Raw genomic sequence first — 13161 nt, forward strand, 5'->3', positions numbered from 1 at the left:
GTTGAGTGACAAAGAGTGGAGATTAGGAGAAAATAGTTTATAGCTTCAAGATGGACTGGGCCAATCCTAGCCCAAATTTGAAACCAGTAGAGTTTGTTTTCAGCCCCAACACTTTCTTTGCAGCACTGGCTTTCCTTTTTTCCTTCCTGTGTTTGCTTCATGATCCCTTGTTCAAAACCCTATGGCAAAGGGTCTAATGAGGTGATCTCTGTCAAAAAAGTAAGTGCTTAATGAATATAACATGGAATAATTGCTGAATGAATAAATTCATACTAATGTATAAAAGACTAAAAAGTGGTGAGATACCAGTCCCCATCCACACCCACCCAGAACATGTATATTGGATGAAGAATAAAGCTTTAGGATTAATAAATAAATCATCAGTTGAGGAACTTCAGGCATCATTATGACATCAAGTTAGGAGAGAGGAATGTTCTGAGTCTCTCATGGCTCCTCGTGTGCTGATGTCATCGTACTCCATTGGATATGCTGGCCTGGCTCGGCATCTCCCCCGGCATGTGGTACCACATTTCAGGACAAGTTTCTCCACCTATTTAAACCTACGTCCCCTACAAGATTCCTCCCATCAATCATGAAGTGTATTAAGCAGCTACTAACACTTTGTCAAGCTTTAATTTTTGCCATGTGTATGATGAAGACAAAGATATAAAGACTGTGTCTTTTGAAAGTGAATCTCTGCTCTAAGAGAAACTTTTGGCCTGTCTCTTACACAGAGACTCAGACTTGGGAGTTCTAATGAACTCCAAACTGGTGGGATTCAGGAAAGGAAGGAAGAAGGGATAGTCCTGAGATGTCTGATCCAGATCTAGTTAGAATAAAAAAGATGTCTGGGATAAGAGTAGCTCTTCTGAACCTACTGCAACTGAACTCATGCTTCAGGCAGCTTCCAACAGAACTTTAAAGTAGGGGGAAGTGGGATTAGCCTTCTTGATATAATGCAACTACCGAAAGTCTGAATCCAACCAGGGACCGTCATTCCAAAACCAAAGACAGTATTATGTGTTTAAGAGAGTTCATGACTCTCTTGAACAAAATCCAACTCCTGGAGCTCCAGAGTAAAGAGCCCTACCCTATAGCCTGCAGCAGTAGGATATATTGGAAAAAGAAAGAGCTCTGTAGATCATTCCTTGAATCCAGTCATTTACTAGCTAGTAATTATGGGAGAGTCACTTTACCTCCCTTTGCTTTAACGTCCTCAGGTGTAAAATGTAGTTAAAATACTTGGTCGAAAAGATTGTTGCGAGGACACCAGAGTGAATGGAAGCAAGAGAGAACACAGAGTGATAATAGTCAGTGGTTTTGGCACAGAATTCAGATCCTTACTCTGAATCTCACTATGTGTCTTTGGGAAATATACTTAAATTTTATGTTCCTCACTTAAAAAAGGAGGTTCATAAGACCTCATAAGTTTGATATGAGTATTAAGTGGGAATGCTTAAAGCAGAAATGTTTAAAACAGTTCCCGGCGCGTAGTAAGCATTTGATAAGACCTAGTTTCTTCCCTTCTACCTTAGAATCACAGTTCTGATTGCTGGGCCTCCCAGTGAAGTGGCTGAACTATTTCTACTGGGTAAGACAGCCCAAAGTTTGTCAAATGACCTTCTTTTGGGCCTGCAATAATAATAATATTAATAATAACCTAAGAAGCTGTCAGAATGTATCAACACATCATTATCTGGATGAAACAATGAGCTTAGTTTTACATTTATGCTTTTTCAGACTACTGACTGAAAAATAGGTGACTGAAATTTCCTATTTGTTTGTCTGAAACAGAGGTACAAGGCCTGAAAGAACCTATCCAAATATCAGCTCCGGTTTTCCTCTTCTCCTGCCAGTGGTGTCCTAAAACTATATAGGTAAGTGCAGTGCTGAGAATAGAAGACTATGCTGAAAAAAATCAACAGTAACACTCTCTATTAGAGGTGCATATAAATGAAGAAACCACTTCCTATATTTCAAGTACAACCTTGACACCAATAAGCCAGGCCTTGGGTACCACAGTGTGGCAAAGCTAGGTATTACAGAGAGAACACTGATCGCTTATAAAGTAGAACGAAGAGCTGGACATTGGCTATAGTGGAGAATTTTGTTTGGGGAACTTTGCTAGAGAAAAGCCATGGATTCTATTTACTGAATTAAATGCCACTGACCTACATCTGGCTTTGTTCACCATCTCCTCTGAGACTAAGCCCCTCAAAAGAGGAAGTGAGTCATAGGAGAGTAAGAAAGGATAGGAACAGTTGGTATTTCAGTGGGAGAGAAACTTGCTATTTAAACTATTTGATTAAATAATTATGTTGCTCAGGTAATAGAACAATTAATATGTAGCCACAACCTATATTTTTAACATAATTTAACTATTTAACAAAACCGTAGGTAAAATATAGGGGGATATTATGCTAGAATAAATGCTTATTTGATATTTAATTGAAAAAACATTCAACTTTGTATGGGATGTTATTCTCTATTCAACTTATCCCAAAAGCTGTCATCTCAATTCTACTTAATGTGAAAATTATACAGCTGCTAAGAGTTTTAAAAATCATGTCTATTTCAGCCTAAGCAAAACATTACATAAATATCCAGAGTTACTTGACACAAAATAGGTGGTTACTCACATTTACCACAGAATTTGAAATAGGAGTCTGTGAAACTTTAAGATCTCCCCTACATCAGCTGATCCCTTATCCTCCACTCAGGCACACAATTTATTACATAAAATGTGCCATATATATTTAAACATTAAAGAATTATTTGATATTTAAGACACATGGAGATGTGATTAAAAAAGGCTTATTTTAACCTTGAATCTACTGCTTATATATCCTTAAATTGACATAGGAATTCATTTTTTCTTTCTCTATAAAAGACAGTTTTCATTGTTCTCTGTTTATAAAAGAAATACATACTTATTATAAAATTTTAATTGCTAGACATGTGAAAGTCCCCTATCATACTAAACTCTAGAAAGATACTTTTGTGAATTTTTGAATATTTCTAACTCAAAATAAGTTTTTTTTCCTTTACAAAAATTGGGTCAAGTTGTGTGCAGTGTTTGAAATACGCATTTTTCTTTTTTCTTTCTCTTAGTCATCATTTCAACGTTTGTTTCATTGCTGTAATAATACTATATTACATAGTCTGAATATATCAGAGCTTATTTCTCCAGTTTGCTGTTGATGATTGAAGTAGAGAGTCAAAGGAATTTTGGTGTTTACCTTCCACAGTGCTAAAATGAGCAGCATTAACAGCAACAATCCGGCAAAAGCACTCAGCAGGATGACCCATAATGGCACTGTGCCCGGTAGCCCATCTTTGGATATTTGAATAGCAAGCTGAAAATTATCAAACAAGATTGTTAACATAATAAACACCTATTAGAACTCCTGGAACATTGAGTTCTTGCAGGCTACAATTCTCTACCAGTGCATTAATCTCGTTACTATATAACGAGAAAACATTAGATTTACATTAGAAAATGCTCTTCATCTAGTCTAAATCTCTAACTATGTCAAATTTATTATTACCAAAATGTATTTATAATATTATCCTTCAGAAATTTATACATAAAGGGTTAAATGTCAATGGATTGGAATGCTCAAGGGGAGGAGTGAATTTCTGTTTAACTCAGGGAGAACCAAAGTATTATGTGTGTTAAAGATTAATTAGTACACTACTGTATTATCACAATAGCATTAGTTTAGATTGGAATGTCGCAGTTTGTTGTCATAAGAACCTGAGAAAGTCTCCTTATTTTATTTCTAGTGTGCAAAATTTTTTGTTTATAAATTGAAAGTATAATGCATACATGTCAAGTGTATGGATAAGTGAATGTTTGCATATATATTCACTCCCAGTGTGCTCTTCATTATACCACAATGTTTCTTCTACTTGACTTATCACTGGGTCCACATGTATAAATCAGGTTTTAACTGAAGCAAAGCTGTAAAATGGACCGCTTTTAGTGTTCCAGCTACTCAAGCTCTCTCAGGGTGGCACTCAAACCTCAATGAAACCTATCTGCTCTGTGTCTCATCCCTGGGGGATTTGAAAAAAATTAATTTAGGGTAGATATCAATGGCTAGTAATAGTTCAAGCCCTGTATTTGCCTTTAACAGTAACACCTCAATTTCTTTACCTAGAGGGAAGATTAGGGTAGAAAAAGAAACAGGGGAGAGATTTGTATGTGCATGATACTAATCAAAACCTCTCAAATCACTCCAGGTAGGTGACAGAGCTGGCAAGAATGTAGACATATACAGCATCAGACCATTATGACAGTTTCTTAAAACAAAACAAAACAAAACACAGATGGGGTTTCACTATTTTGCCCAGGCTGATCTCAAACTCCTGGGCTAAAGGGATCCTTCCATCTCAGTCTCCCAAGCAGGCTGGGATGACAGACATGAGCCACTAAGCCCAGCAAGGCAGATTTTAAACATATGTAAAACAATTCCCTGAACTTACAGATATGGAAACCGGAATCTAGATAAGATCAGTGACATTCCTCAGATCACACAATTACAAAATGATCACTTTTAGTAATTTTATCAATATAGATATAATTTTTCCTTTAGGATGAATGTAGAATAAATATTTCCAGGGGAATTTTTAACTAATATTTAAGGAAAATAAAACTCATTATAAAATTTTAACACATAAATTTAGGAATCAAATGTACTTTTCCAACATAAACCATACTCAAATTTTTTAGGTTTTAGTGAAATGTTGGCTATTCTATGTAAGGAACAACTTTGCATTTTGCATTGCTTATGCTAAGCGCTCTTTATGACATAAGTAAACATTATATGCATATATTTTCCTTTTTCTTGAAAAGCGTATACTTATCAGAAGTCATTGATATTGGAAAAATTTGAAATAAGCAATTTAAAAAGAACATCTGAAAGTTAGGGAGCTTCCAAATTGGATTTTACGATTCACATGGTGCTGTTATCCACATGGGATATTTAAAGTCTCCCATGAGAAGGGGGGAGATCATGCTGAAGTGCCTGCATGTGTAACAAGTACTTATTTTATTTTGTTTTTTTAGAGATGGGGTCTTACTCCGTCACCTTGGCTTATTAATTTATAAAAAGGACAAGAGTTAAAAACTCAAACCTTTCTATTTTTACTGAGGACTCAAGTCTGAATTTGTATTAGGAAATACCATCACATTTTTGTTTCAAATTTCTCAAGGAAATTTGAAAGAAAACTTTAAAAAATGTACATGTTTTCCTGTACAGTATAAAGGCACTTTTTATAAAGAAGTTGTTTTTTGAGGCTGCTCTTCAGATATCAGCTGCATTTTATAATGCCAGCTTTTAAGGAGGAAAGTTACAACTGCATCATTTGTTATCAAAGTGAAAGTAAAAACATCCATTTACCGTGATAGTTATAAGTGATAAAGTCAAACGTGGCATGTGAATTGTAAATATCATGATTTTCCCAGTTTCTTACAAGGATGAATAAGACTAAAATCACATTTGAAGCTAATGAAGTATAATTTGAAGCAAATAGTGTCTGTCACTTACCGAGAGCAATACCAGTCACTGCTTAAGGGACTATCAACAATTATAAAACATTATGTCACAAAATTCAGAGTGAAATGCATAATGTTTTCAAAACTCATGTTGCACTTACCTCTCTTTTTTGATTGCTGCTACTTAAAACCAGAGATGCATTTTCACTCCGAAGTTCTCCCCTTATAGTAAGATTTAAGCTGGAAAAATATGACTGAAAAGCAAATAGGATTTGTTCTTAATATATGATGCTAATCAAAATGAGAGCTAGTCATGTTTGAGTAGGACATTTATAAAAGCTAAGATTTTTCTGAGAGATTAAAAATTCCAGTTTTGTTAACTTCCAAATGGAACTGGTAGTATCAAATAATAACCGTGCACTTGTCCTCCCTCATTTGCCACTGAAAATCCTTACTTAGATCCTCGTTATGGAATGAAAAAAAATTTTAAAAATATTTTCTATTGATTTATCATTAGAAAAAACAAACCTCAAACTCTGCCTACCTTTAACGTAGCAAGACATGAAACAACTACATTCTGGTGATGAAGTTTATCTAGGCACTTATTTAGGATTAAAAATGAAATTGATGATCTAGGGGGACAAGATGGCTAACTAGACACAGCCATCTCTCCCACTAAGCGATCCCAAATTATCAAGTAGATAATATAATTTGGGCAGATCTGATCTCTAGGCAGAAAACACCGCAAGTATGTGGAGAGGCAACACAGATGCTGAGGCTGAAGAGGGAGAAGCTGGGAACCCTGCGTAGGGTACCTGAATGCTTGGGCTACTTCCTGGCCCTAAATGGCTCCTGGAGAAGGGGTGAGGGAGGGGACTGAGGGACAGCTCACTCTTGCCACAGACATCTGGGATCTAAGCTACAGAGTACCCAACGTCTCCAATGGATGTGTGAGCTGGCAGGTGGATTTTCCCAGGGAGCAAGTAGAGACAGGGTTTCAGCTAGCATGGAGCCCAGGAGCTTTTGTGAGCAGAGCACAGACATAGGTGCCCATCCCCTCGGACTCCCCATCTCCTTCAGAGAGGCTCTAGCCCCAGGTGACCACAAGCCAGGAGAAAGCAGGCATTCCCCATGGGACTGGGGCATGTCTGTTCTGCAGCCTCTCCCACCTGCCAGACGCTCCTAGAGTCCCTGCCTAACTGCCCCCCAGGAGCATGTGCACAGCGCAGTCTCTGCCGCCCAGCCTGGGTGCTGCGCCCCACCTGAGTACTTTCTCTGTGACCTGGGAGGACTTTGGATCCTCCAAAGCAACCAGAGCCTGACTCTGAGCTGGGGGGTGTCCTGGAGACCCAGAGATGGCATGTCCAGCTCAGGAGTACCAAGCTGAGATCTATGGCTGGCACTCAAGTAGGGGAGGAGCCCCCATCTCAGAGCACTGAGATGGGTAACAAACACGGATTCATGGGCCAGCGTGGGCCAGCACTGGAGTAGGGCATGACTCCCTCCACAGGGCTGGTTCGGAAAAGGTGTCACCTATCTACCTGCCATGGCCTCTGCCCGAGGGAGCCTGTGGCCCAGAACACCTAACAAAAGAAACATGGGTACAGTGCCAGTGATTGGAGGAGGCCTCTCCCTACCCACTGCAGAGCACACCTGCAAACATGAGCAAATACAAGAGTGGCAAGACTAAGAGCCTATCTACTGCCCATTACCCTTAAGTGCCCTCTACTGGATCACAGCTCAAAAAACACCACCAAAAATTACTTTGCTAATAAACACTCCTGTGAGCATACACCCACAAATAAAGATCCTGTACAGAGACTTGGCCCTCTGAAAGCATCCAGAAACAAACCCAAATGACTACACTCAACTTACACCACAGTTGAAGAACATCAGTCCCCCAAGATGAGAAAGAATCAGCACAAGAACTCTAGGTAGAGACAGGCATCAAAGAAACATACCTCCAAATAATAAGAGTCATCTGTAACTAATCCTAGCCAATATCATACTGAATGGGCAAAAGCTGGAACCATTCCCCTGGGGAACTGGAATAAGCCAAGGATGCCCACTCTTACCACTCCTATTCAACCTAGTACTCTAAGTCCTAGCCAGAGCAATAAGGCAAGATAAAGAAAGAAAGACATCCAAATAGGAATAGAAGAAGTCAAGCTATCTTTTTTCCACTGGTAATATGATCCTATACCTAGAAAACCCTTAAGACTCTGCCAAAAAACTCCTAGAATTCATAAATGACTTTAGTAAAGTTTCAGAATATAAAATAGGTGTACAAAAATTAGTAGCATTTCTATACACCAATAATGTTCAAGGTGAGAGTCAAATAAACAACAAACTCAGGGCTGGGTGCGGTGGCTCACGCCTGTAATCCCAGCACTTTGGGAGGCCGAGGTGGGCAGATCATGAGGTCAGGAGATCGAGACCATCCTGGCGAACACAGTGAAACCCCGTCTCTACTAAAAATACAAAAAAAAAAAAAAAAAAAAATTAGCCGGGCATGGTGGTGGGTGCCTGTAGTCCCAACTACTCAGGAGGCTGAGTCAGGAGAATGGCGTGAACCTGGGAGGTGGAGCTTGCAGTGAGCCGAGGTCGCGCCACTGGACTCCAGCCTGGGCGACAGAGCGAGACTCCATCTCAAAAAAAAAAAAAAAAAAAAACTCCATTTACAGAAGCTACAAAAAACACTGAAATATCCAGGAATACAGCTAACCAAGGAGGTAAGAGATCTCTAAAAGGAGACCTAAAACACACTGCTGAAAGAAATCAGAGATGAGACAAATAAAAGAAAAAATCTTTCATTTAATATCATTAAATGGCCATACTGCCCAAAGCAATGTATAGATTTAACACGGTTGCTCTTAAAGTACCAACATCATTTTTCACAGAATTAGAAAAAACTATTCTAAAATTCATGTGGGTCTAAAAAAAGAGCTCAGGTAGCCAAAGCAATCCTAAGTAAAAAGAACAAAGCCAGACCCATCACACTGCCTGACTTCGAACTCTACTATAAGGCTACGGTAATCAAAACAGTATGATACTGGTACAGAAGAGCCACATGGACCAGTGAAACAGAATAGAGAATTCAGAAATAAAGCCACATACCTACAGCCGTCTGATCTTTGATAAAGACAACAAAAACAAGCAATGGGGAAAGGAATCCCTAGTCAAAAAATGGTGTTGGGATAACTGGCTAGCCATATGCAGAAGAATGAAACTGGACCCCTAACTTTCCCCATATATAAAAACTAACCAAGACAAATTAAAAATTTAAATATAAGACCTTTAACTATAAAAATATTATAAGAAAACCTAGGAAATACCCTCCCTGACATTGGTCTTGGCAAATAATTTTTGGCTAAGTCTCTAAAAGCAATTGCAACAAAAACAAAAATTGACAAGTGGGATCTAATTAAACTAAAGAGCTTCTGCACAACAAAAGACATTATCAATAGAGTAAACAGACAACCTATAGAATGGGAGAAAATATTTGCAAACTATGCATCTGACAAAGGTCTAATATCCAGAATAAGGAACTTGAACAACTCAGCAAGCAATCAATCAACAAATAACCACATTAAATAATGGGCAAAGGACATGAATAGACTCCTTAAAACATGACATACAGGTGGCCAACAAACATATGAAAAAACTCTCATTATCACTAATCATTACAGAAATGCAAATAAAAGCCAAAATGAGGTACCATCTCACTCCAGTCAGAATGGCTATTATTAAGAAGTCAAAAAATAACAGACAATGGTGAGGCAGCAGAGAAAAGGAAAAGCTTATACACTGTTGGTGGGGATGTAAATTAGTTCAGCCAGTGGAAAGCAGTTTGGAGATTTCTCAAACAACTTAAAACAGAACTACCATTCAATCCAGCAATCCCATTACTGGGTGTATATACCCAAAAGAAACTGTTTACCAAAAAGACACATGCGGTCATATCTTCATTGCAGTGCTATTCACAACAGCAAAGACATGGAATTAACATAGGTGTCCATCAACAGTGGCCTGGATAAAGAAAATATGTACATATACACCATGGAACACTGCACAGCCATAAAAAAAGAACAAAATCATGTCCTTTGCAGCAACATACATGCAGATGGAGGCCATAATCCTAAGCAAATTCCACAGGAACAGAGAACCAAATACCACATGTTCTCACGTATAAGTGAGAGTTAAGCCTTGGGTACTCATGGATATAAAGATGGGAACAGTAGACACCATGGACTACTTGGAGGAGCTGACAAACTACCTATTGGGTATTATGCCCACTACCTGAGCAATGGAATCTGTACCCTAAACCTCAATATCCTGCAAATATACCCATGTAACAAACTCGTGCATGTATACTCCCTGTATCTAAAATTAAAGTTGAAATTTAAAAAATGAAATTGCCAATATTAACAGTTAATGACATAAAAATAGCAACTTACTATAATCAAATTCAAAAATGGCAAAGTCATATGTTCAACTAAATACTTCCTGAGAAATAAATAATACAAAATACAATAAAAAGTTTTAAAGTAGCTTATTGTCAGACAGATTTGGCTTTATAAGGGGTTAAAAATGTCTTCATAATCTCTACTAAAATACAAAAAAAATTAGCCGGGCATGGTGGTGGGCGCCTGTAGTCCCAGCTACTCGGGAGGCTGAGGCAGGAGAATGGCGTGAACCCGGGAGGCGGAGCTTGCAGTGAGCCGAGATCGTGCCACTGCACTCCAGCCTGGGCGACAGAGAGACACTCCGTCTCAAAAAAAAAAAAAAAAAAAGAAAAAAGGCTTCATATATACCTATATATTATAAAATTATACATATAATAACAGTCTCATAAAACACAGTAAGTCTATGGTATATGTTAGCTCTTTCCTTTGTTACTGGGGTCAAGGATTGCCACTTTATTATACTCTGTACATTAACTGAGTTCCAAAGTATTAAGATAAGTGCAAGCTTTGGTACTGGAAAGGTATTTATCTCTTAAAGTACAAAGAAAAAGGATAAGAGAGATTGAAAAAAGTATATCTCTCCAGAAGGGACCTTGGTAATATCTTAGTTCTTAACAGACAAGGAAGATGAGACACACATAGCTGGTTAAGTAGAGCTGGGGCTTGGTCACATCCTCTTACACTTCCAGTCTCACATTCTTTCCAACAGCAGCACTGTGCCTTGCATATTCTAAGTGGTAAATGAATATTTATTGACATTATTCAATCAGTGCATAGAACGATGTAGTTACTTACTTTTATAAAAGTTGGTTTCCACAAGATAAGCGAAACATTCACTTGGCTGATGTCAGAAGGAGTGAGATTACATGTGATGGTAGCAAATTTACATGTATTGCAGTCCTGTTTAAATGTCCAGAGATACATATCAGTATTCTTGCCATTTTATCAAATATCTATATTTAAATTCTTCAGATGGTTATTTCTAGATTGATATCAATTTTATTCATTTGGAAAGCAAAAGGTAAAAATAGCACTTGTCTTAATTTACCAGAATTGTGCCTCGTTTGAGACGGTCAGTTGATATAGTCATTTTCTTTCCAGAGTTGATACTGAAAGGATCCTCAAAGATATGGGGTCTGCAGTTTGCATTCTAGAAATGAAAATATTACATTTATCAGACAATGCCAGATATCAGAGGAAAAACATGACTTGCTGCAGTAGTATAAAGAATCTGTGAATGACAGCCATTGCCATATATTAAAGATCCATCTTTGTAAGTGTGCTGTATGGGAAAGGTTGTTATGCACCAGCCATACATACATATATATCCACCCCAAGATAATATGTACTGTTACCATGCTACTTTTGAATTGTAATGGATACTAGTGAGGTTGTAATGGAAAAGAAAGAATGCTAATAGAACTTACTATTACGTGATTAATACATTCATTAATTTATTACCTTAATCAAAGATAAGCTTATAAATTCTATACTACAGAGAGAGAAAAACATTTAAATTCTACTGATAAAAACACAAACAACGGCCAGCCACAGTGGCTCACACCTGTAATTCTAGCACTCTGGGAGGCCGAGGCGGGTGGATCACCTGAGGTCAGGAGTTCGAGACCAGCCTGGCCAACATGGTGAGGCCCCATCTCTACTAGAAATACAAAAATTAGTTGGGTGTGGTGGCAGGCGCCTGTAGTCCCAGCTACTTGGGAGTCTGAAGCAGGAGAATCATTTGGACATGGGAGGAGGAGGTTGCAGTGAGCCAAGATCGCGCCACTGCACTCCAGCCTGGGTGACAGAGAGAGATTCTGTCTCAAAAAAAAAAAGGAAACAAAAACAACAAAAATACTTGTTCAATATTATGGCTCATGAAACAATTGAAAAGCGAGAGACCTTCATCTGTATTTATGTATTCATCCAATAATACTTTTGATTCCCTACACACCAAGGATAAGACACTCAGTCTACATGGGAGGTAGACATAAGCAGACAGCCCTATAGATGTTAATATATTATGTTAAAATGCTATATTTATAAGATAGCTGGTTCTAGACTTAACCTAGTAAACCTTTTGCTTCCCCAGTACTGTCAATATCCTTGACAAAAGTTAATAAGATTAAAGTTTCCTAAGCAGTATGAAAAGTACAATTTTTTTTCTCTTCTGGATTTTCACAAACCTGCTTTTTTGGATTAGAGGGAAATTCCAAAGGCTTATTTTTTCCTTGCCCTTAGGAAAACATTTAAGTGATCACAAGCCAATTAGCATTGTTGCTATTTCTTGATTTCTGGGAATACTTTAAAAAATGCATGAAAAGACAGATTTCCAAATTCTGACATCATGCACACATTAGTTCAATACTTATGGTGATTTTTTGTTTTAGGCACTAAACCATAATGGACTATCATATAGTCTCATTCAAGCTAAAAATATAAAGGGGGTGCAATATTGCTATTATTTGGGATGTGAGTAAATACAATTATACTATTTTGTTTGCAGCTGTGCATGCTTAGGTACAATTAAGAAGTCACTTTATAGAGTTGTTTGATTACCACAAATCAAGGAAAAGTGTAACCAACATTGCATAACAATGAATTATTTAAAATCTACTCTAGTGGATTGAATAGCGGTCCCCAAAGATATGCCTAAATCTTCCTAGAACTAGTAAATATGACTTTACTTGGAAATAGGGTCTTTGCAGACATAATTATATTAAGGATCTCCAGATGAGATCACTCTGGATTTAGGGTGGACCCTAAATCTAATGGTGAGTGTGCAGAAACACAAAGAGAGAAGGAGAACACATAGAAACACAGAGAAGGCCAGGTGAAGACAGAGGCAGAGATAGGAGCTATGCTGCCGCAAGCCAAGGAACGCCTAGGGTTGCCAGCTGTCACCAGAAGCTAGGAAAACAGCATGAAAAAGAGTCTCTCTTGGAGCCTCCAGAGGGAATTAACACTGTCAACACCTTGATTTTGGACTTCTGGACTCCAGAACCGTGAAAGAATAAATTTGTGTTGTTTTAAGTCACTCAATTTGTGATAATTTGTTACAGCAGCTCTAGGGAATAATACATGTATTATTATTGCTTTTAATTATCTAAATACCTCTCCATGTTACTTTGGTAAAACTCTTTATTACAAGTATCATGCAGAACAAAACGCTTAAACATAAAGTGGAAAAGATAA

At 37.8% G+C, this 13161-nt stretch overlaps 1 protein-coding gene across 1 annotated transcript in view; it reads right to left on the bottom strand.

The window, feature by feature from the left end:
• Positions 1–13161, bottom strand: part of ITGA1 (integrin subunit alpha 1) — a 167636-nt gene that overhangs the window by 5889 nt on the left and 148586 nt on the right. The window contains exons 25-28 of the mRNA XM_019013336.4: positions 11015–11116; positions 10762–10866; positions 5662–5754; positions 3240–3356 (exon numbers count right to left, since the gene is read on the bottom strand). Of these exons, the coding sequence (XP_018868881.2) occupies positions 3240–3356; positions 5662–5754; positions 10762–10866; positions 11015–11116 (417 nt within the window). The remainder of the gene's footprint in view (positions 1–3239; positions 3357–5661; positions 5755–10761; positions 10867–11014; positions 11117–13161) is intronic.

This window comes from Gorilla gorilla, chromosome 19 (assembly GCF_029281585.2).
Source record: "Gorilla gorilla gorilla isolate KB3781 chromosome 19, NHGRI_mGorGor1-v2.1_pri, whole genome shotgun sequence".
Taxonomy (NCBI): domain Eukaryota; kingdom Metazoa; phylum Chordata; class Mammalia; order Primates; family Hominidae; genus Gorilla; species Gorilla gorilla.